Source organism: Amblyraja radiata, chromosome 28 (assembly GCF_010909765.2).
Source record: "Amblyraja radiata isolate CabotCenter1 chromosome 28, sAmbRad1.1.pri, whole genome shotgun sequence".
Lineage (NCBI taxonomy): Eukaryota > Metazoa > Chordata > Chondrichthyes > Rajiformes > Rajidae > Amblyraja > Amblyraja radiata.
The window spans coordinates 24,965,660-24,990,360 of NC_045983.1; the positions used below are offsets into that span (position 1 = coordinate 24,965,660).

The 24,701-nt window shown below is 42.2% G+C and overlaps 1 protein-coding gene across 3 annotated transcripts in view; it reads right to left on the bottom strand.

Annotated features, from left to right (window-relative positions):
- Positions 1-24,701, bottom strand: part of LOC116989007 (eosinophil peroxidase-like) — a 36,305-nt gene that overhangs the window by 6,681 nt on the left and 4,923 nt on the right. For all 3 annotated transcript variants that reach the window (XM_033046120.1, XM_033046121.1, XM_033046122.1), the window contains exons 2-11: positions 16,893-17,036; positions 15,487-15,580; positions 13,546-13,721; positions 11,638-11,770; positions 9,451-9,580; positions 8,275-8,481; positions 6,235-6,583; positions 4,243-4,403; positions 1,663-1,921; positions 953-1,123 (exon numbers count right to left, since the gene is read on the bottom strand). In XM_033046120.1, coding sequence (XP_032902011.1) covers positions 953-1,123; positions 1,663-1,921; positions 4,243-4,403; positions 6,235-6,583; positions 8,275-8,481; positions 9,451-9,580; positions 11,638-11,770; positions 13,546-13,721; positions 15,487-15,580; positions 16,893-16,965 — 1,753 coding nt within the window. In that variant the 5' untranslated portion in view covers positions 16,966-17,036. The remainder of the gene's footprint in view (positions 1-952; positions 1,124-1,662; positions 1,922-4,242; positions 4,404-6,234; positions 6,584-8,274; positions 8,482-9,450; positions 9,581-11,637; positions 11,771-13,545; positions 13,722-15,486; positions 15,581-16,892; positions 17,037-24,701) is intronic.

Consider the following 24,701-nt stretch of genomic DNA (forward strand, 5'->3'; position numbering starts at 1 on the left):
ATGAGGAAGAACTTCTTCACCCAGAGGGTGGTTAATTTATGGAATTCACTGCCCCAGGGAGCAGTGGAAGCAGAAACGTTAAATATATTTAAGTCTAAAATAGATGTTTTTTTAGCTGCCAAGGGGATAAGGGGCTACGGGGAGAGGGCAGGGATATGGACCTAGGTATGGTTAGTATAGTAGACCTGAGTGATCTCCTGGACAAGTGTCGATCGCCTGGATTGGGGTCGGATAGGAATTTCCCGGATTTTTTTCCCGAATTGGACCTGGGTTTTTATCCGTTTTTTTGCCTCCCCCAGGAGATCACGCGGTTCTTGGGGTGGAGAGGGGTGATAGCGGTATAAAGGGGAGGGTAGTGTCTTGTGTTCTGTGTCTTGTGTCTACTGTTTGTGGGTAAGTGTGTCTGTTTAGTGTTCAGCCATGAGCGAATGGCGGTGCGGGCTCGACGGACCTGGTGGTCTACTCTCGCACCTACTTTCTATGTTTCTATGTTAACCAATTAACCTTCCAACCAGTGTGTAGGAAAGACCTGTGGATGCTGGTTTAAATCAAAGGTAGACACAAAATGCTGGAGTAACTCAGCGGGACAGGCAGCATCTCTGGAGAGAAGGAAAGGGTGATGTTTTGGGTTGAGACCCTTCTTCAGACTCAGTCTGAAGAAGGGTCTCGAGCCAAAACATCACTCATTCCTTCTCACCAAAGATGCTACCCGTCCCGCTGAGTTACTCCAGCATTTTGTGTTAACCTTCCAACCGAGACAATTTTGGGAAGTCGGAGGAAACTAGAGCAATTGGGAAAATCCTACATCCAAACTCTACACAGACAGAACTGGAAGTCAGCATTATTAGTTTGCTGTAGTTGTAAGGCATCAGCATTGCCTCCATGTATGTAGGTATATCAGAGAAGACCATGTGTTCACATGTGCGTGGACAAGTTCCTCATCTCTCAGTACCTGGGAGCCCATGATCCCGGGACCGTTGCAGGTTTAATGAGGCCAGGTCCAGTGGCAGCCGATTCGTCAACTCAAACAGGTGTTGGCGCAATTCATCCACTATCATTCGATTTTGCTTCTGCCTTTTGGCTGGATTGGCCAGTAATCCGCGAAGAATTGGTTCAATTCCACCTGGCAGAGTAAAATATAACTATGAACATGCGAGTTGAGAGGCGGAGTAGGCCACTTGGTTCTTCAAGCCCACTCAAAGAGATCATGGATGATCTGATTATCAGGCCACTCCGTATTCCTGCCCATCTGCGCCTCCAACTCTCCATCTCGCTAATGCTCCAAATATGTCTTGCATGTGTGTAATGCCCCTGTCCCACTTAGGAAACCTGAACGGAAACCTCTGGAGACTTTGCGCCACACCCAAGGTTTCCGTGCGGTTCCCGGAGGTTTTTGTCAGTCTCCCTATCTGCTTCCATTACCTGCAACCTCCGGCAACCACCTGCAACCTCCAGGAACCGCACGGAAACCTTGGGTGGGGCGCAAAGTCTCCAGAGGTTTCCGTTCAGGTTTCCTAAGTGCGACAGGGGCATAAGGCTCAACACATCTCAAATGCATCTTCAATTGCTTCACGTACATTGATGCTCTTATAGAAAAAGTGCTATTACACTCTATAGTGAAAATCTGTAGAGAATTTATAATGATATTGAAATATTACTTACCCTGATGCACAATTCTCCAGGGAGAGAAGAAGGAACTGCGCAGGGGTATGTTTGGATATTGTGGGTGTTCCTGATAGTTTTCGTTGAAGCGATGGACCAGTGGCTGAATGGTGACGTGTGCATACCGAAAACAAGCTGTGGCAAAAACGTTGGCAATTCTGGGATCAATGGAATAATTGTAACCAACATAAGGTGGGAGAAATTTCCGCATTGCTGCTGGACCAATAAGTTTAGGGATGTAGTCTCGAAAGGTTATAATCTGCCAGAGACAAGATGGTAAGAGAAATGGAAAGGAAATTCAGAGAATTTGGGATTTCAGACAATAGCAGAACACTGAATTTGTGCAAAGTTAATAACAACTTGTTATACTTGATATTATGAACAATTACCACAATTCCAATTATAGGTCTTCAACCTGAAATGTTAAATCTGATTCTTCCACTACAGCTGCCACCTGACAAGCTCATATTACTGTTTACATTTGTCATTTGTAGCACTTGAAGGTCTTTTACTTTCCATTTAACGCAAAGATCATTGGTGTCAACAGTCCAGGAAAGGCCAATGGTAAAACATCTTTTTTTTTTAAATCAATGGAAAATTAGAATTCTCCAAGGTTTTAGAATATCTGCACTTTACCTTTTTTCACAACATTCTGCCTTTTTCTTGGAACTTATGGGCCTGTCCCACTTAGGCGACTACAGGCGACTGGGCCGTCGTTACATGGTCGCCGAGGTGTCACCCGTCTTGTCTCCTCAGTCGTCCAAAGAGTGGTACCTTTTTTCTGGTCGCCGCTGGATTTTGGAATGCTCAAAACTTTTTGGTGACAGTCGCCGCCCGTGGGCTTGACGTCAATGATCGTAGCCTGACGTAGGTGCTGTCGCCAGGATGACGTAGGTTGTCGCCAGGTGATGTAGGTTATCGCCGGTGCTGACTTTGGTGAATTCCATTGGCGACTACCTACGTCAACCTACGTCAACCGGCGACAGGTACCGGCGACTGAATTGTCTTAAGTTGACTTCAGTTGGCGCCAACAGGGTCGTACCTTGTCGTTGCTTGTCGTGGGTGGACGTAAGTTGTCGTAAGTGTGGTCATAGTTGGACATCCTAATGGGTTGCCAGTTGTCGGTAGCTTGCCGTAGCTTGACGCCGACTAGGTGGTAGGTTGTTGTAGACTTTGTTAGCATTGTCGTCAGGGGATCCTGTCGCCGGTTTTTCGGCGACCTGCTACGACTATGACTGTCGCTGGCAGTCGCCAAAAAAATCGCTGAAGTGGGACAGGCCCATTACTAACCCAAGAAGTAATATGTGTCAACAAAGGGTGAATCAGTTAATGATTCACAGCTCCAGGGATTGGGATTCAATCTTGACCTCAGCGCAATCTGTGTGGAATTTGCGCTGGAATTCTCGCCCTGATCAGCTGGACTTCTCAGGTGCTTCTGTTTCCTCCATAGCTAAAGATGTGCTGGTAGATGCATTGATTTTTGTAAATTTCCTCTTAGTGTAGTAAAAAGAATCAAAGGGCAGCTGAAGGGCATTTGTGAGAGGGAATAAGATGCAGTGAAATAAGGACAAAGAGAATGATCCTAATAGGAAAACTCCTCTGGGAGCTATAAGGCTTCCTTCTGTCTCATTATAAGGATAAGATTTAATGAATTATGTGAAAAGGTTGAGATTTTAACTTCAATGACTCTTGCCTCTGAAGTAAATGGATTATCACCATGTCATTTCCACTTCAGTGAATTATGCATGTCCATTTTAACCCATTCTATCAGTTGGCAGAAATGAGTTGGAATGTTAGGTGGCTGCTAAAATGAGGCAGGATACAATATAAGAAATATTCACATTATTTTCCAGCCGTACCCAATCACAACACTCTGGTGTAGTTTATTGAGTTGCTGCCTCATAGTGCCAGAGACCCAGGTTCAATCCTGACCTTGGGAGCTATCTGTGTGTAGTTTGGACCTTCTCCCTAAGACTGCATAGGTTTTATCAGAGTGCTCCAGCTTCTTCCCAGATCCCAAAGGGGTGCAAGTTGGTTGGTTAATGGTCATTGGAAATGACCCCAAGTGTGCAGGTGAGCAGTAATATCTGGGGAGAGCTGTCAGCAATGTAGGGCGGATTTTAAAAATAGGATTAATGAGGAATTAGTAAAAATGGTCGGTGTGGACTCTTTAGACTTTAGAGAAATAGCGAGGAAACAGGCCTTTCGGCCCACCGAGTCTGTACTGATCAATGATCACCCCGTACACTAACACTATCACTTTAGGAACAATTTTTACAACTTGCCGAAGTCAATTAACCTACAAACCTGTACGTCTTTGGAGTGTTGAAGGAAACCACTGCACCCGGTGAAAACCCATGCCTTCATAGGGAGAACGTACAAACTCCATACAGACAGCACTGTAGTCAGGGTCAAAGTCGGGTCTCTGGCGCTGTAAGGCAGCAGCTTTACCGACCGCTACGTCACTGTGCTGTCCTAGGTGACTCGGTGGGCTAAAGTATATGTTTCTGTCCTCAATCTCTCTATGACTTCATGATTCGATTCTTACAACATGCATCTCTTAGTAGAACGATATTTTACTTGATGAAATGCTCCCATGATTTTCCTCGCCTCCTGGTACGTTGTTTCACCACTCCAGTGTGGGTTCAGTCTCTTCAGCTCTCTTGCCAAGCGATTATGTTCCCGTAGAAACAACACATGAAAAGATAAGAGCCCCAGGTGCTCATTCACACGTCCATCTCCTGTAGGCCCAAGATAATTATTACATTGATTGCAATTTCGCATTATAGAAGAAAATATCAACATTTTCTCAGTTACATTTCAGCCCTAGATTGTAATTGGTTCTCATCATCCTTGCACAGTTTTCATTCTGATGTTCACTTCCACCTTCATCTGGAATAGAGTCATAGGGTCATGCAGCATGGAAACAGGCCCTTCGGCCCAACTCATCCTTGCCGACCAAGGTGTCCCCTTCTAAGCTAGTCCCATTTGCCTGCGTTTGGACCATATCCCTCTCAATCTTTCCTATCATTGTACCTGCCCAAGTTTCTTTTAAAGAAAATAAAAACTTCTGTGAGATGAACCAACACAATTTGGTCAACAAAATGTCAATATCAGAGATATGTATATTGACCCTCCCTAACACCAGAACGATCAAGCATATTTAGGTATAGTGCTGAAGGAGTTTCATCAATTGGGAATAATCAAATTGGAAAGTGTATCAAGTTCATGACAAGGTATTCTCAATAAATAAACATGATGAAAAAGTCAGGAGATTTTTTAAAGCTTCCTATAGGAATTCAGATTTACCTGTTGGCAGCAAGAGACAATACAATTTTAACCAGAGGTTCCTTTAACAATTTCTAGCCGAGATTGAATTAGATGAGAATTTTTTTTAATAAAATTGCCATAGTTTGGCTAAGTGTGGAGGAGGGACTCCTAGGAAAGTGCCTCCTGAGAAGATAGGTGTGATCAATTAATTCAGAGGATGTATAAACATTTCTTGTGGGGCACTCAGGAACATCATACCAAAGGACTTTCCAAATTAACTTATATGGCCTCCTCACATCTTTCCTGCATCAGCTTAAAAAACCATTGCTCACTCAAGCCACATATTAATACTGTAACAATGTCATTGGACTCAGCTCTGCTTGCTGTAGAAAAATGACAGGTCAATGGTTGGATCCAGATGGAAAATCAGAATAAATTGATTGGCCAGGTATGTACATATACAAGGAGTTTGACTTGGTGCTTTGCTCTCACGTGGTAAATCACAATACACAGCAGACGATTTAAAAAAAATTATACTTAAATGTAAAAGTAAAGTGCAAGAGTAAAAAGGGGCAGCTTTGCTATATGCTGCATGGCTATGCGGTTACCAATTTTAACTGGTTCCTCACTGGGTTTATGTGAGGATAATTATTTATTCCTGGTAATGAATTCCATTATTTTACTCAGTGCTGAAGATAAACCATTTGTCCCTGTCTTGCTGAATGAAGCTTTTTTTTGGAAATCAGGACCATATTAACCAGTTTCAAACTTGCTGCTAACGCCCCAGCATCCACTGTCTCCTTCACACTGATTCCAGACAAATCTCCTAACCTCTAGATCCCAACATAAATGAGCATTGGCTTCCATCCATTGCTGGGAATGTATTTATTTTGAGCCTCTGTATAGGACTTTAATGGTTTATGTTGACAAATTAATTCTGCTTCATTTATTTCCCTTTTGAGTTTTGTATGTCATTCACTTCTACCTGATTCAGTGAATCAAATGAGCAATTCTTTATTAATAGAAGAATTTATCTTGTGAAGTCACTCTGGGTGTTTACTTGAAGCCATAGATTCAACACAATGATACAACATGGAAATAAGCTGATCAGTTCCTTGGATATCTCCCACTTTCTTGAAAAGGGTATCCAGTTAGTATATTTTGGAGATATGGGCGGAAACCCACATTATCATGGGGAGATCATGCAAACTCTGTGCTGATAATTTTAATTACAAATATAAGATGATCCACAAAGAAGGAATGTTCTACTTTCAATAGCATGATGTGCATTGGAAGTCTCACCTGCCATGAAGCAAGGAACTCCAGTGCTGTTGGGATTCATAGTACATGGGTTCTCTAGCTCACCACTGCTGAATGGTAAGTACTCCAGCCCATTGTCCGAGTAGTTTTGGTTAATCATCAGCATTCCCAGATCAGTGGTATGGTTTCGGATTCGATTTGCAACAAATCTGACGCTCCCGTACACCATACTGGAATCGATAAAGGCTGTTACAGCATTTAGTTGTTCCCGAACGTGATTGTGAAAGTGTCCAAAGGATGAGCCCAGATCACCGATGCCACATACAGGAGCTGATCGCAAGAAAGGCATGCAGCCGACACTGCTATTGAACCTGTAGTCATTCCTAGGTATCTATTAATGACAGCAATAAAACCAATTTCAGACATCTGAGCATACACATGCTAATTCACAAGATAAATCAGCATCTCTGATAGATAAAGCTTCCTCACTCAGAAACACTTGCACGCATGCGCACACTTCAACTGAAATAAATCACTTTCCAAAAATTCAATGTTGCTATCAGTGGACATTTAACATAACCTCCTGGTGCATTACATTTGTAGGTCTGTCCAGGAATCCCCATGAATTTAAGATTCATCTCTTAAAAACTGCCTGCATGCCAACAGGACAAAAAGCACTGTGACTTAAAATAGTCTTGCTTTTTAAAAAAAATCAATTTTGTGTGTTAGTAATAAAAATCCCAAAGATGTGAGACAGGCTGAATGATTACTTGTGGAGCAAGGAGGTTTTAGAGGGTTCCTATGTTCAATTCTTCAAGGATATAACTAAACAGATTTGGAAATCTTCACAATCATGAGGAGATATGTGGCAAAGTTCAGGACAGCGATCTAAGGTTAGCTGCTTAATTTGAGTGTGAAGCATAATATAGTTTAAATGCAACATTGGTATCTGTGGATAGCTCTCCTGTCAGGTATCACTGATAATCTTAAAGGCGACAAGGAACAGGGTGGTATTTTGTTCAGCAAGGGCTGCCAGTAACAGTAACAATGCAATCATTTTAGATGACTAAATTATCTATAGACATTAACGGTCAAATTCTCAGCAACTAGTTAAATGAGGTCAGCCAATTTATGTCAGGTTATATTCAAGTTTGCTCTGATTCATCTTCTAACACAAAATGACTAGCAAAAAACATAGAGGATATACAGAAGAGGCCAATATAGTCTGAGAGCGTATCCTTCTCGACCATCTCCAGTCACTAGTGCTTTCAGAAATACAGAACTACTGATCTGTAATCATTAGAGTGAATGTTAACATCAACATCCAATTTAAAGCTGTGGGTGTTTACTGTGTATATTTCAATTACAAAACGAGACCTTATGGGTTCATAGTGGCGACATGTAATCCTGAATATTAGCAATGTCCTTATGTCAGCAGAAACAACTCACATTTATACAGAGCACTGAGAAGCATGTGAACATATCAGAACAAAATGGATACATGATCAAAGATGAAAGTAGTGGTGACAAAAAAGTTAGATAAAAGAGGCAAATGTTCAGAATGGATTTTAAGGAGAATAGATTTGTGGGAAATAGTGGGCTTTTGGGTGGAAATTCTAGTGCAGAGGAGCTAATCAATGAAATAATTGGTCTTTAATGGTTGGATGAAGGGAAGGAGCTTGCAGAAGAAGCTCGAGGAATGCAGAAATCATGGATTGGGGTATTGAAAAGATAAAGGAGGTTGCAATGGCATGAACGAATTTGAACACAGGAAAGTTGAAGTTGTAGGTAAGACAATCCTACATTTGTGTGGGGTGAAGCAGTAGTTTAGAATAACATGGAACTAAGGTTTGCACTATTTGTTGAGGAGAAACATTGTTGTTGACTTTAAAAGATCGGAGGAGAAAATAATTTCTCAAAAGTTTTGATATGTCAGCTATCTTCATGCTAATAGAAATGTATTGCATTATTGCTGAAAGCTAGGCTATTTTTAAAATAATTTCTTTGTCAATATCTAAGGAATTGGTTAAAACTCTACTGTGCTTATTCCACCTCTGTATATCAAGAATAAAGTATTCTGACCCTGATGGGAAAACATGGACTTCTCCGTGCACATGTTTTATCACAATGAATGCCTTCGTTGAAAGTTTGGATGCTGCCTGATTGAGGGGCTAAGTCCAGGTCATGATCAAGCCATTGGCCCCATTGCACAAAGATGTGAGCATAGTCCTGGTCCAGGGGTATCATCTGGTTGGCCACCTGCAGAATTTTATTCGATACTCTTCGCACCTGAAAAATAAAAATGGAAATAAAATATAAAACCATGTTAGAGCTTGTGTTTGGAAAAATGATTCTTGGCTCCTTAGAGAGTATCAGAATCTACCAATATAAAATCTTCATTACTGTATCTCGAGTCACGAGGGCTTTTGTTATTAATATAAGGCTTCCAGCTGCTAGGAGAAAAATAACATTAGGCCAGTCAGGTCAGACCCAGTCTTTAGTGATCCATTAACCATTCAATGGGTCTTACACTGTTGTCCCAAGGCCAGTGTACTTCATGGAATACCTGTGCGGAAGATGCTAAACTGAAGCAAAGGACAATCTTGAGCTTGAGAGCCCTATTACCTTGCTCCCACCTCTCCCATTGCCACATTTAGTGTGTGAATCTCTTTCGGGTTGACAGTGATTCTTCCCTATGCAAAGATCACAATAACTGGAGAAGCTGGGTGCCTGATCTGCTGCGTCCTCGTCTGATTCATGAGCCTTCGGTCACATCTTTATCTTACTTGTGACAGGAATGCACTATTAACACTCGTGCTGACTTATTCTTCAAATATTATAGATTTTCCTCTTCAATGTATCAGTGATATGAGTGTGTATCAGGTATGCCATTGGAGAACAAAAGCCAGAGGAAATACATATGACAGTTACGTTCCCCAGAACTGGATGCAGTGATGGATGCAGTGATGGGACTGAAAGCTGGAAAGGAAGAAGTCTACCGTCCCAGTATACGGACAGTATAATCCAGCATGCGCAGTTCCTTCCTACACAAGGAAGAGGTTTCATTCATTAGGGATTCTTGTTTTCAATTGCTTAACTTAAGCCTCTTTTTATATATTGTGCCACCTGGCTCTCCAAAACTGGAAATGTGGGAAATGATTTTTCCTTTGATTGCTAAGAGTGATATTGTGAGAGGGCGTGAGTGAAAAGAAATTCTGCGCTGACCCTAATTATCCATCTGAAGAATAACTTGCTTACCAGCGGCAGACGAAATCCTGAATATAACGTCCTTCTGTTCCAGCCCTTTGGAAGTGAAAACCCATCCTCATATTGAGCTGGGAGCCAGCGGGCAAACGCACCATTAGCTGCTCCCAGACGAGGATTCTTCCTAGAAAATTGACAAAATAAAACAGGTGAATGTATTTAATCTTATTTTTTCAAATTCTGTCTGTCTCTATGAGTCACAAGTGATAGGAGCAGAATCAGGCCATTTGGCCCATCATGTCTACTCTGCCATTCAATCACGGCTGATCTATCCCTCCCTCTCAACCCCATTATCCTGCCTTCTCCCCATAACCCCTGACACACGTGCGAATCAAGAATCTATCTATCTCGAACTTAAAAATATCCATTGACGGCCTCAACATCCTCCTGTAGCAATGAATTCCACAGATTTGACACCCTCCAACTAAAAAAATTCCTCCTCCTTCCTAAAGGAACGTCTTTTTCATTCTGAGATTATGGCCTTTGGTCCTTGGCTCTCCCACTTGTGGAAATATCCTCTCCACATCCACTCTATCCAATTAGTACAGGACTGTCTGTCTTTCCAATCTATTATTGATGGCCCAATAATACTATTCTCCAAACTCTACAGTCCCTCAGGGCTGTCTTTCTAACTCTCTACCTATCCCCATTCTGACATAGTACTATCTTCCACTCCCATGATATAGATATAGACCTGTTCTTCTAAGGGCCAACACATATTTTTAAGATTAACCTTCTAATTCCCACTGACCTTGCAACCAGCATGGGATCACGCACTCACTGCCCTGAATAATCTGATGCTGACTCTTTCACATGCAGTTTTATCAATTCCTGCCTCAGGGAAAGACCCTCTTCCTCAGTGGGTGCCAGGAAACAGACAATACAAAGAGATAACAACTCAGACAAGTATACAATCGTGCACCAAATTCAGTACTGACAGTGAGCCACAGGGCTGCGCTGGTATAGATGGCTACCATATGCCTTTGCCAAATCTCAGTGTGTCTGGTAGTTTCACACATGTGGATGGTACCACAGTTGTGTAAAACACAAATTAATATCTAAAGCCTTAAGAGTTCAACTCATAATTGCCTCTTCATTGCACCTCCATATGCACAAACTTCTTATCATTCCTCATCAGACTAACTCCAGGTGTGAGTGTGGCACGATACCAAGTGAAAATACTGTCTTGTGGGATTGAGCTCCATTATCAGGCTAGAGTTTGTCCCAGAGCCAGCTAGGAATCCTGTTCATTACCAGGTGAGAATGGAATCCCGTCCCAGAGAGAAGTGCAGCCTAATGATGGGTTCAGTGCTGGGTACAGTGCCAAACAGGGGTATGCATGAGAGCTTGGTAATTGTAGTTTAGCTCCAGATCACCTACTATGCTTATCATTTCACTGTAGGATATCCAATATTCTGAAATTAATCCAACAAAGAGATATCTTCATCAAATGTAATGGTTGGGTTCAACGACACTTTTGATATTTCAGTGATTAATGAGTTTTGGCGTTGAATTTTGTCCCTAATGAAAAATTCATCAACTTTGTATTGTAATTACTGGCTGTCAACAACAGTTCTCACTTTCTGGCTGTGAACAACAGTTCTATTTGATAATTGTTTGAATTGATTGAAAGATACAGCATAGAAAGAGGCTCTTCAGTCCACTGAGTCCACGCCGACTATCAATAACTTGTTCACCCAAGTTCTGTGTTATCCCACTTTTCCATCCGCTCCCTACACGCTGGGAGTAATTTACATAGGCCAATTAACGTACATCCTCCTCGTCTTTGGGATGTGGAGGCAACCAGAGTACCCGGAGGAAACCCGTACAGTCACAGGGAGAACATGCAAACTCCACACATTCAGCACCCATAGTCAGGATCGAACCCAGGTATCTGGTGCTAGGATGCTGCAACTCTACCAGCTGTGCCACTGTGCTGTTCTTGCACTGTTGTGCCACATCATCAATATGGTCACCAATTTAAGGGTTGTGTAATGCAACTGACTGCTCTGTAGACTGCAATGTTTACATAAATTCCTGCAACAATGTGTGACAATCCATGGATTCAACCAGGCGTTTTGAACCTTCTGCTTGTGGCTCAGGTATAACTCAACAACAGGCTTTGCTAGAGGATAAGAACTCAGCGAGCGCATGTACTTTACAAGCGTTTTTAGTGCCTACCTGTTGTTGCACTGAGAGTTGATGGTCCTATATCTGTTTGACCAACAGTCACCCCCACAAACTGTGGGCAGGGATGGAGCTGAGCAGCCAGTGATCCTCGAGATGGTGTCCATATCTGTCTGCGTTAATAGATCTGCACAACACACAAGGGAGAACACTGTAAACACTGAAAGATGGTCCACTTCAAGGTCCCAATGCTCCAAATGGTGCAGTTTCATCGTGTATGTCAAATGATGTGTAAGATCGTAAGATCATTAGTGATAGGAGTAGAATTAGGCCTTTCGGCCCATCAAGTCTACTTCGCCATTCAATCATGGCTGATCTATCTCTCCCTCCTAACCCCATTCTCCTGCCTTCTCTCCATAACCTCTGACACCCGTACTAATCAAGAATGTCTCTGCCTTAAGTATATCCACTAACTTTGTCTCCACAGCCTTCTGTGGCAATATGTACAAGAGAGTACATTTATTTCCAAACAAAGGTGTATTCCACAGCTCAAGTTTCAGTTGAGATCATTATAAAGCTAGGTTTGGGGATTATCTATTAGGTAAGTAGAATCTTTCCAGGGGACAAATTCAAAGAGTGAAACATTTTTATACTATGCAACACCAATTACAAATTCACAAATTTCAAGTCTCTGACTGAATTAAAATGTAATGGGAAAGCAGAAGCCTGCAGGTTCATTCATTAAACGAGACTGTGCTTACCAGTTTCATTGGGTCAATATTCGTGTAGTTGAGTTCTTTGTAAAATATTTTCCTTGATATACAATCCCATCACTACTTCACTACCACATCCTGACATCACTGTGTCTTTTCGGCCTCTTCTATAATGCTCTGCCATCCGACCCAAACTCAGATCAATTGCCAGCCTCTCATGCCCCCATGACTGCATGATTAATTGTGCCTGCCAACTGAATCACATTTGGGCTCCTGATACCCTCTCCCATACAATCATTGCCACAGAGGGCTGTGGAGGCCAAGTCAGTGGATAATTTTAAGGCAGAGATGGACACATTCTTGATTAGAATGGGTATCAAGGGTTATGGGGAGAAGGCAGTAAAATGGGATTAGAAGGCAGAGATTGACCATGATTGAATGGCAGAGTGGACTCGATGGGCTGAATGGCCTAATTTTGTAACGTGAACTTGTGAACCACTCATCTCTCAGTATCGCATCATCTGATGCTATCACTTCCCCAAAGTGGAGCTAGTGGAGGAAAGACATATTTGCTCACACAGGCCAAACAATGTCTTTGTATTCATACTTGATAGAATGTCCCTGCCAGAATACCCTTCACAAAACTGGACTGGACTTGTCTGGCCTATTAATGCCTATTTATTCGGCCTTTTTTCCACCTTAAATGACTTTCAAAGATTTTTTTTTTTTTTTAATCTGAAAAGAAAAGATAGTTTTCCTGACCAGGGGGCAGTTGCTACTATTAGTTTAGAGATAACGCGTGGAAACTGGCCCTTCGGCCTCCCGAGTCCGCACACAAACCAACGATCACCGAGCACACTACCACTATCCTATACACACAAGGGAAAATTAATTTTTTTTAGAAAGCCAATTAACCTACACACCTGTACGTTTTTGGAGTGTGGGAGGAAACTGGAGCACCCGGAGAAAACCCACGCAGGTCACGAAGAGAACGTACTAACTCCGTACAAACAACGCCTGTAGTCAGGATCGAACCTGGGTCTCTGGCACTGTAAGGCAGTAACTCTACCGCTGCGCCACCATGCCGCACGATGAAATAACGTGTGCTAGTGTAGATATCAGCAGTATTTGTATGCAACAACTAGAAGATGAGTTCAGTGATGCCTGCCATTCTGAACTATCTCCTGGAGCAATAACAAGTGCAAGCCCATCATTGCTCTCCTGTGAGCCTGGCACTTTTCTAACTCACCTGTTATATTGAGCCGGTTTTTGTAGAAGCCCTTGACATTGTGCTGGATGAGCTTTAGTGCAGTTTCCATGTACTCTGCAGACCGCACCGCAGTTCTAGTTTCTCCCATAGGCTGCTTAAAATAGGCCAGCAGGTCAGCTGAAGTCAGGGCCCCTTTTGCCAGTTTAACCTTGTGGCTGAATAAAGTAACAGTTTTCAGATAAAGCAAAATTGTATAAGAGATAACCAGAAATCTTCATTTCTGTGACATTTTTTATGAAGAGTAACTTTCCAAGATCTTTCACATAGGCACAAAGAACAAATGAAAAGATAAGGGATTGAGAATCAGCAGACAAATAGGAAAGACATTAGGCCCAACATTAGAAAGTTCCGATCATCTCCCCAACCCCTTGCAACAACCAATTTAATTTTGAGATACAATGTGGAAACACCGAGTCTGCACCGACCAGTGATCCTCGCACTTTAAAATTACCCTCCAAACACTAGAGACAATTCACAACTATACCAAGTCAATTAACCTACAAACCTGTACGTCTTTGGAGTGTGGGAGGAAACTGAAGATCTCGGAGAAAACCCACGCGGTCAAGGGGAGAACATACAAACACCATACAGACAGCACCCGTAGTCGGGTTCGAACCCAGGTCTCTGGCGCTGCAAGCGTTGTAAGGCAGCAACCCTACTGTTGTGGCACCGTGCCGCCCTTATTAAATTGTTTATTAAATAATTCCAAGAAATTCATCAAGTTTATTCTATGGTTTTAGTACAAAGATATCAGTCCTTAAGCTGCCACATATAAGTTTTAACCTGCATAACGTTACTTATTTTCAATTCATCCCATAATGTCTGAGCTACTTTTCCCAATTCCCAATTTGGTCAATTTTGATTCCACCAGAAAGTTGACAAAATGATATTGAGCTTATATATTGGATGTGACTTGGAAAAAATAATGCTTCCAACATTGAATTCCTGCTGCACTGCTGAAAGTTTCACTCCAGCCTGACCTTGATAGAGAATGCATAACTGATGAAATTCAGCAAATAAAAAATTGCAGAAATTAAATAACAGGACAGAAGGAATCAAATGTAGGACAGAGGAATCAGATACAGCACTAAATTATACGGATGATCAGATCCAGATGATCACAGATTCAAAAGGCAATGAAATGGTGAGGAAATATTACATTGGTAAAGATTCATCTACATTGTGGGTGATTCCAGGTCGTAAGCCATCCATCCCAAAAATCCTCTTGTCCCTTGACCATTTTAAAGTTGCCTTTTTCCTCCTCACGCAGTTTTTCAGCCGTATTATCTGATTTCTTCTTGTTCAGCCATGATACCTTTTGCGCACCCATGTCAGAGTTAAAGTTCTCCTGAAATCAGACTAAATTTCTAGGGTAGACACACAAAGTTGAAGTAATTCAGCGGGACAGGCAGCATCTCTGGAGAGAGGGAATGGGTGACGTTTCGGGTTGAGACCCTTCTTCAGACTAAATCGTGCTGCATCTCTCAATGCCACTGCGGGTTTCAGCATCGTGGCACTCGGGTGCATGGCGCAATCCAGCGGTGGGTTTGACCGAATCCATGCTCTCCAGAGATGCTGCCTGACCTATTGACTTACTCCAGCAATTTGTGTCCTTTATCATTGCACAAGTGTTGATTGAAGGAAATGTTTGTCAATTTCACTGGCCTCCACAGTGTAACTAGCAGCCTGTTCTTAGAGAGACATTGGTGACCAATTACTGTGGGACACTCAGTCCACTATAACCTATATCCATTATAAGAGGTCCATAACAACAAGGGTTTACTATAATTCTCATTACAAAACTCCCTTTTTCATCTGGATCCAAGAGTGTTGGACTTATCTGATACAAATAAATATTAAACCAGTGTGCATGGTGCAGCTGCCTCCTGTATGAAGTTTACTTTTGAGGTAATTACTTACTCATCTCTGCTTTCTTTGTATGCTCTGTCCACCATTTTGATCGCTTGCTGTACAGCATTGTGAACAACCAAATTGCCTCGGACTTCCCCAGAACCTGTGCATTCAATAGGAATAGAGAAAGACACAGAGTGCTGAAGTAGCTCAGTTAACACAGGTTATGGAGAAATGTGATGATCGAGATTGTGGCAGACCTCCTATTGCAGGTGAATAAGGAATGGAGCCCAAAGGCACACCACAGCAGTTGGGTGAAATAAAAGGTGAAGCAGGATGCAACAGAACATACAGTGATACATCAGTTCAATCAGGAACTCTTTCCCAGTTTAGTTTAGTGTAGTTTAAAGATCCAACATGGAAACAGGCCCTTCGGCCCACCGAATCCGCGCCGACCAGCGATCCTCGCGCATTAACACAACCCTACACTCACTAGGGACAATTTACAATTTTACCAAGCAAATTAACCTACAAAATTGTGCGCCTTTGGAGTGTGGGAGGAAACCAGAGTTTCCAGGGAAAACCCACTCAAGTAACAGAGTGAACGTACAAACTTCATACGGACAGCGCCTGTAGTCAAGATCGAACCCGCGTCTCTGGCACTGTAAGGCAGCAACCATACCATTGCACCACCGTGCCACACTGCTTTTGGCAAATATGATGAGCAAGGCTTAGTGTAAACGAGGGATGGAGACCAAGAGTGTACTGCTGACTGAATGATGCCAGTTCAGCAGCAGACAGCATGTTATCTATGACAAGGTTGGGATCAGCAATTAAACTATTTCTGGAGCAGATATTGGGAGCAAGAATATTCCTGTGCATTCATTCCACTCTTTGATAAACTAATTTATTTTGAATTCCCTTTTGAATTTATTAGTGGGTGACTAATATTAATGACTTATTATTTTTCTACCTTCTCCCTGTCAAACAACTTTGTAAATGCTGAGAACTCGTTGAGTTACCTCTTTGCTATCTTTTTGCTGGTGAGAATGTCAGCCTTTCCAAATAAATGTATCCTCTCAGTTTAGGGACCTTCATCTGGGGTGGGGTGTGGTCTTGTTGATTACCTCCAGATTATTATTTTTTAATCATGTAGACGCCAGGTCTAAGTGAGTAATATAATACTTCAGAACAATCCAAAGACAACGTAGTATGTTTTTAATGCAGCCAGACTGCACTTTGAACTTGTGCTGTCTAGAGACCATGTGCAATATGTCAAAGTGTCAATAAAAATGTACAAATGCTGAATTGTAAGTACAACATCGCTGCTTCCTCCGGTTTTATCGTACGGGCATTAGTACCAGGAGAGCATTTTCATGTGGATTCAATTCAAGAAGTTTGCTTCAAGAGATAATTTCAGAGAAGAGTCTTTGGTGTTATCAGGCACATTGGAGGGTTCAGATTCAATTTCTCACCTGCATTTATTTCATCAGTCTGAAGCACAAAAAGTGCAGTCAGGAACATGTTCAGAATCCACAAAGGCACCATTCTGAAAACATTCAGCAAATGAATCTAGCTGTCAATGCAGAGATGGTAGAAGATGGATGTGATCCATTTTACTGCAAACGGAGAAAGAAAAAGTTATTTAATGACCGTATCAGCCCAGATGCTGCTGCAAGCAAGGTTTTTATTGAACCTGATTGCAGGTTGCCAAAAATTACAGCGGGATCTGGACCAATTGGGGTAAGTAGGCTGGGAAATGGCAAGTGGTATTCATTTAAGATAAATGATTCATTTAAAGGGAAAATCAAAAAAGGGTATGAGTTTCACAATGAACCTTAGGGACCTAGGATGTGTTACAAAACAAAGGAACGGAGTTGTACAAGTGGTTAAGAAGACATTTGGCACACTCAGTTTTTACCAGTCAGGGCATGGGACTGAGTATGGGAGTTGGGACATTATGTTGCAGTTATACAAAATGTTGGTGGCTGGTGTACAAATATTGCTATCCTGTTACAGGAGAAAATTAAAATTAATAAGTGTGCAAAGAAGATTTATAATAATGTTGGCAGCACTTGAGGGTCTGAGTTATTGACAGAGTGAACAAGCAATGATTTTATTCCCTGTAGGAAAAGTGTGACAGAGGTGTAACCTTATAGAGGTTTATGGGATTATGAGGGGCATAGATAAGTGAACAAGGTAGTGTGCCTTAGTGACTACTCTCCAGTGGCTCTATTATCCACCATCATGAAGTGCTGCAAGAGGCTGGTCATGGAACACATCATCTACAGCCTTCCAGACTGCCATGATCCACAACAATTCACCCATTGCGATAACAGATCTGGTGCAGAGATCATCTCCTTGGTCCTAAATTCCTGGGCCAAGGAATTTGAAATTGGATCCTTGACCTCCGGACCCATATGTCATGATGAGTAAGGATAAGTGACAAAACATTCTCCGTAATAATTCTCAACCCCAATGCCCCACAAGACTGTATTCTCTGCCCATTAGTGTACTCACCGTACACTCTTGACTGCGTGGTCAAATTCTGCTCTAATTCCACTTACACATTTGCAGATGGCACCAACATACTGGGCTGGATCACAAACAATGTCAATACAGAGTACAGGAAGGAGAGTTAGGAATTTAGAAGCATGGTGTCAAGACGACAACCCTCAATGTCAGCAAAATGAAGGAGCTGGTTATCGACTGCGGAAAGCATGATGGAGTGCATTTGGACGTTGATTACCTACAGATCATTTATGGTGGACAGCAGTTATGGTGCTGAGTGGAGTGGATAAGGAGTTTCAAGTTCTTAGGCATAAATATCTTCAATAATTTATCCTGGGCAACCACATTGACACTGTGGCTAAGAAAACACATCACACCTCTACTTCCTCAGAAGATGAAGGAAATTAGACATGTCTCCAATGACTCTTCCCAATATCTACGGATGCACCAAAGAAAACATTCCAAATGCTGGAATCTTACCTGAAAAATAAACCGCTGGTGAGTCAGGCAGCATCTGTGGAGGAAAATGGACAGATAACCCGAAATGTTGCTGCCCATTTCCCTCCACAGATGCTGCCTGACTCGCTGACTTCCTCCAGCTGTCCTTTTGTTACTCTAGATTTCAATCTCATTCGTGACCAGGAAACTGTAACTATATTTGACCTACAACAAAATGTTATCCGGTCACAACATAATTCCAGTACACCTCTCTCAACCATACTGCTCTTTGTCGAATTTTAGTTAAATTAAAACAGGGCAAATATAAATGCCTGTAAGAACATTTTTAGCTGTAAAGATAAAGGCAACTGTAATAATGCAAATCAGCTAGTTCTTAATGAAATACTCTGGCAGAGGCAATAATACATAGTACAACACAGGAGCAGGTCCTCCAGCCCACAATATCCATGCCTAAAGATGATGCCAAATTAAACAAATCTCCTCTACCTGTATGTGATCCATACCCCTCCATTCCCTGCATATTCTTGTGCCTGTAAAAAAGCCCCGAGGGTAAATGTCCCCTTTGTATCTGCCTCCACCACCACTTCTGCCAGTGCACTCCAGTCATCCATCTATGTAAAAAACCTGCCCAGCACATCTTCTTTAAACATTACCCCTCTTATCTTAAAGCTATGCCCTTTAGTCGTTGACATTGGGAAAAATGTTCTGATTGGCTTCCCTACCTGCGCCTCTCATAATCTTATAAACGTCCATCAGGCCGCCCCTCAACATCCGACACTCCAGAAAAAACGACCCAAGTTTGTCCAACTTCCCCCTATAGCTAATCCCTTCGAATGCAGACAGCATAAGAAACATAGAAAATACAGTTGGTGCAGGAGGAGGCCATTTGGCCCTTCGAGCCAGCATTACCATTCATTGTGATCATGGCTGATCATCCACAATCAGTAACCCGTGCCTGCCTTCTCCCCATATCACTTGGTTCCACTAGCCCCTAATGCTCTATCTAACTCTCTTTTAAATTCATCCAGTTAATTGGCCTCCACTGCCCTCCGTGGCAGAGAATTACACAAATTCAACTCTCTGGGTGAAAAGGTTTTTTCTCATCTCAGTTTTAAATGGCCTCCCCTTTATTGTTTGGCTGTGGCCCCTGGTTCTGGACTCCCCCAACATTGGGAGCATTGGGTAAACCTCTTGTGCCCCCACTCCAAAGTCTCCACATCCTTCTTGTAATGTGGTGACCAGAATTTCAGACAGTACCTGAAGTGCAGTTGATCCAATGTCCTATAAAGCTGCAACCTGACTTCCTGACTCATAATCAGGGCACTGACCGCTGAAGGCAAGTACCGCAATTGGCAAAATCGAGATAAAGCGACACTGCACCGAAAGACCAAATATAAACTAAAACTAACCAAGACATCCCTCTATTTAACTAACCAACCAAGTGGTAGCTGTGTGGAATGAGCTTCCAGTGAAGGTGGTGGAGGCAGGTTCGTTTTTATCATTTAAAAATAAATTGGATAGTTATATGGATGGGAAAGGAATGGAGGGTTATGGTCTGAGCGCAGGTATATGGGACTAGGGGAGATTATGTGTTCGGCACGGACTAGAAGGGTCGAGATGGCCTGTTTCCGTGCTGTAATTGTTATATGGTTATATATGGTTAAGACAACATTTCACCACTTCTGAAGAGACATGGAGACTGTGTCTACATCTGCCAGTCACTGTGGTAACTCCCATATATTTAGAGTGGAATGAAGGGTAAAGTCAAATTCAACAATTTACTTTTCACATCGAAGTTCATGGCCTGAATTTGGCAGCTTGATTTCAGCTGCTGTGACCATTCCTTTCAATGGTAATAAATGATCTACAGACGTTCCCAGTCTTAAGCCAGGGTCATGTCCTGTGGACCCTTGCGCAAGTCAGAGGTTACGCAAGTCAGAAACGCAAGTGCTACCGCGCACGCGTAAATTTACTGTTCATTGGGGAGAACACGTGAAGTTGGTCTTCAGATGGGAAGATGGGAGTTACGACATGAAAAGGTTTTGGGAGTATCCACGCAGGGACAACATGGGAACTGCGACACAGAGACCACGTGGGAGCTCTGATGTGGAGACCACATGGGAGCATCCAATGAGAAAAATCGACTGGCATGCGACAGCAGCAGCGCACTGCTACTGAGATTACCGAGACACACAACTTGGAAATAAAGAAGTGGACTTAAAGAATTTCTCATGCAAATAAATTGCCTATTATAAATCAGAGATTTCTGTACTAAAGGAAAGAGATAAATTTTCTGTTATGCTAAACAAAACAAGTCCACATGAAATGTCAATATAACTAGAAAATTTATAAAATTCAAATACTGTAGTCACACAAATAAAATACACATAATGCTGGGGTAAAATATTCTTACTCACCTCGTACAAGTTACAGACTCACTGGGAGTGTTGTTCTCACTCATCCCCCTATTTAATGGCAGGGCCACTCCCAAAGAAATCGTGGATGGATGCCCCTTCAGTGGCCACTCAAGTTTCAAATGTAGCAGTGGTGTTAAATCTACTCAATATAGGTGCGGCAGATTTACTTTAATCTAGTATTTAGTGTGAACACATCCAAAGGTTGACAAAACATCAAGAATGAAAGCCAAATGGTGGAGGTAGTACCAGCCCTGAAGACTATAATTACTGAATGGATTCCATGGCCTGCATTTTCTCCCACTTCATCAATGGTCGGAGCTCAATCTGGTGCGGTCATGCCCAAATCAATTTGGTAAAAAGGATTGTGTAATAGTATAAAGCAGGAAAAATCAATTGCCTGTGTGGCTTCTCTCTTGGTTTCAAATAGGCTGCACATTCACTGTCACATACATTACATTATTGCACAAAGTCAACATCTATTCCAATATGTTTCCTCCCATTTTGTTGGAAGGCTTGCAAATTTAAATTATTTACCATATGTTTGTAATGATGCCCTACAATAAGCTACAAAACGATGGTGGTTTGCTGTGTACAAAATTGTCCATGATAGCAATTGGAAATAAGAATGACAAATATAAAGTGAAATCCACCCCAATAGCAAACTATTTACCGATTTATAATGCACTCTGCTTGAAATGCTATGAAATTGATTTTGGTGGCCTGCACTCTGCTAGAAATGCAATTAAATTGAATTTGGTGGCCTGCACTCTGCTTGAAATGCAATTCCAAGGAATTGCCGTGAGTGAACTGCCAGCCCACCAGCCCTGAGTGACTGATCTGCCAACCCACCAGCCCTGAGTGACTGAGCTGCCAGCCCACCAGGCCTGAATGACCGAGTTGCCAGCCCACCAGGCCTGAGTGACTGAGCTGCCAGCCTACCAGGCCTGAGTGACTGAACTGCCAGCCCACCAGGCCTGAGTGACTGAACTGCCAGCTCAAGAATCCATTTGGCCCACAATGTCCATACTAGCCCTCTGGAATCCAGTCCCTTCATCCCACAACACCCATACTAGCGCTCCAGAAAGCCCCCATTGGTCACCAATATTGGAATTGGTGGAGAGGTGGAATATTGCGTTGGGGGCCAGCCCTCCTGGGTGAACATGGGACCCAACGGGTCCCACTTAGTGTAGTAAATGTATAAATGCATGCTTGAGTGTTGGAGATAGATTGTGCATGGGTATTTATGCCTGTTATGGCATGTGGATCATTACTAACGGGTTTGCACATATGATAGCTGTGTAGATGAGGTGAGATGTATATGAGTCTTTATGGTTATATTATTTCATGATTATGTCTCAATTATAGGGCATTCAGATCTAATTCCAAATCTTGCTGGAATACATGTATCATCTCTTTCATCTCCAAAATAAGTCAAGAGTGCTTTATTGTCACATGTCCCGAAACAGACATTGCAGCAGCCCAGTAGATATGTAAACATAGGACACTGAGAATAATTACCTGAAATTAGTGGTGGAACAACGTAAATGTTGAACTAGAAATACCAAAAGCGCTCTATTGAACTCAATGCTCTCTAGAAAGTTGTGATGACTTAAGAGAAAGTAGAAGGTGCTGTTCCTCAGGCACACATCAGAGTTAGAAGTCTGGTGCAATTGGCAAAAGTTGGTGGGTTAAGGGATGGGAGATGGTGATTGCAGAAATGGGAATATGAATCCTGAGATCAGGCTTTGTTGGACGTTGATTTCAAGAGTGGACTGGTTAGTTAGACAATCTGAAGATCTCCCCGAATCAAGCTTCCTTCACTTGAACATTATGCACTCAGTATGGAGTTACAGAGTTATAGCATTTGCTTTAATCAATGGTTTCAGCCATTTTTGACATCATTTTTATTGTGTAAGGGTTGTGGATCGTTGTGCGAGTCAGCATGTGTGAATTGTTAGCTGAGTTGGTGTCTGAATCCATGTATCAAACAGAGACCGGTTTCTGGTGGGTTTTGATCATTGCGTGAATCGGCTTTCGTAGATCCTTCAGTGAACTGATGTCCAATGATATTGGGTGAGTCTGTGTTTGTTGATAATTAGGTGATCTAGTGTTTGTGGATGAGGGGTTTCACATTTGTAAATTGTTGGCCATCGACACCTCTTGATCAAATGTCTCAAAAGAGATTTTTGCTCAAATCACATAATAAATAGTTATGGAGGATGGTGGAGTTGTGGAATTTACGAGTGTCTGGATGTGGGCGCAACAGTTCCAATGCTGCTCTGGCCCAATCTATTTGCCACCAGATAACATGGCCCATTGATAAACTTCCCTGCTGTGAGTGAGATCTATAGATACCTTGGTTGGATCTGTCCATCTTACAAATAAGGTGTCCACAGCTTTATAAGAAAATAAAGCTACTCGACACTCAAACATCCCTCCGTCAGGAATACCTGTAAATGGTGCATGTGGAAAGTGAATTGCAAACAATTGAAACAGGACATTAAAGGACCTGTTCCACTTGGCAATTTTTTCGGCGACTGCTGGCATCATTGACTAACGTATCAGGTCACTGGAAAAATTTGCGGCGTAATGCGGCGTGACGCGCCTGCGACGCAGCGTGATGATGTAATGTCGCAACATTTTTTTGTAGCCGCTGGATTTTTAAATGTTCAAAATCTTTTGGCGACACTGATATGACAACGGCAGTCGCCGAAAAAATCGCCAAGTGGGACAGGCCCTTAAAGAGGTTACTCACCTAACCAAATGACAGGCTTAGCTTATCATACTTAATCATTCCAATTTTCAGGAGTCCCCTGTCAGATATGTTAGATCCCCATTGAAGAGAGAGTAAGTTGTAACTGCTGACATGTTCAGAGAGATAGACCTGTAATTGCAGCGGCATTAGGAGAGCCAAACTTGTAACTCCTAACCATCTTTAGCGAGTTCCAAAGGCAGAGCCATTTGTACATAGGTTGGAGTTCATGGATCAGTTTTTAGGCTTCATTGTTCCAATTGGATACACAAAAGAAACAAGATGAGAAAACACTGGGTTGGACTAAGTGTCAAGAGGCATTTCTTTAATAATGGGAGATCAACAACTGAAGCAGTTTGCAGAATGGCTGGGTGGTTTCATGACAGAAACATTATCTGACCTGACAGGGAGCAAAGAATCTTGGATACCATTAGTCACACAGAAAATTCATTAGCACAATGCATAACTTTTCATTATTTGATCAATCTTGTCAAAGAAGCTTGCATTTCTCATCTGGCTCTGACCTGCTTGAGTAATCTCCTGCTTTCTAATTACAGAGTTGGCTGGATGGTTATGGAACTTGTTGCCGAGCATGATAAATTGATGGGAATCTAAATTACTCCCTCGAGATAAATGGGACTTCTTTCATAGCAGTTTTGCCTCACCTTTACATTCCTTGTTGCAAAGTCTTATGACATGCAAAACACCAAACATCTACTTCAAAAATTCACACAATCCAGGTTATTATACCTAACATGATGCCAAAGCTCCTCAAAAGCCATCTCAGAGGATTGTCATTACTCTGAAGGAGCGCAAATGATCAGATTGCACCTAAATTATCAGTTTGACAAGATGAGGAATTATGAGATCTGTGTTGAACATAGTTGTGATTGCTTCAGCACTCACATGCTGCCTCTCACCATCATGTATGATGAGCATATCCCTTGTGTCTCCTTCACGAATGGTGTTTAATCACCCACATTCATATATGACTTGGTGTCGTAGGGCTGCACAGTTTCAGTCTAATCCATTGGTTGTGAATACAGTTGTACAAGTCATTGGCAAGGCCCCACTTGGAGTGTTGTGTTCAGTTTTGGTCACCTTACCTTAGGAAAGATGCCATTAAACTGGATAGGGTGCGGAAA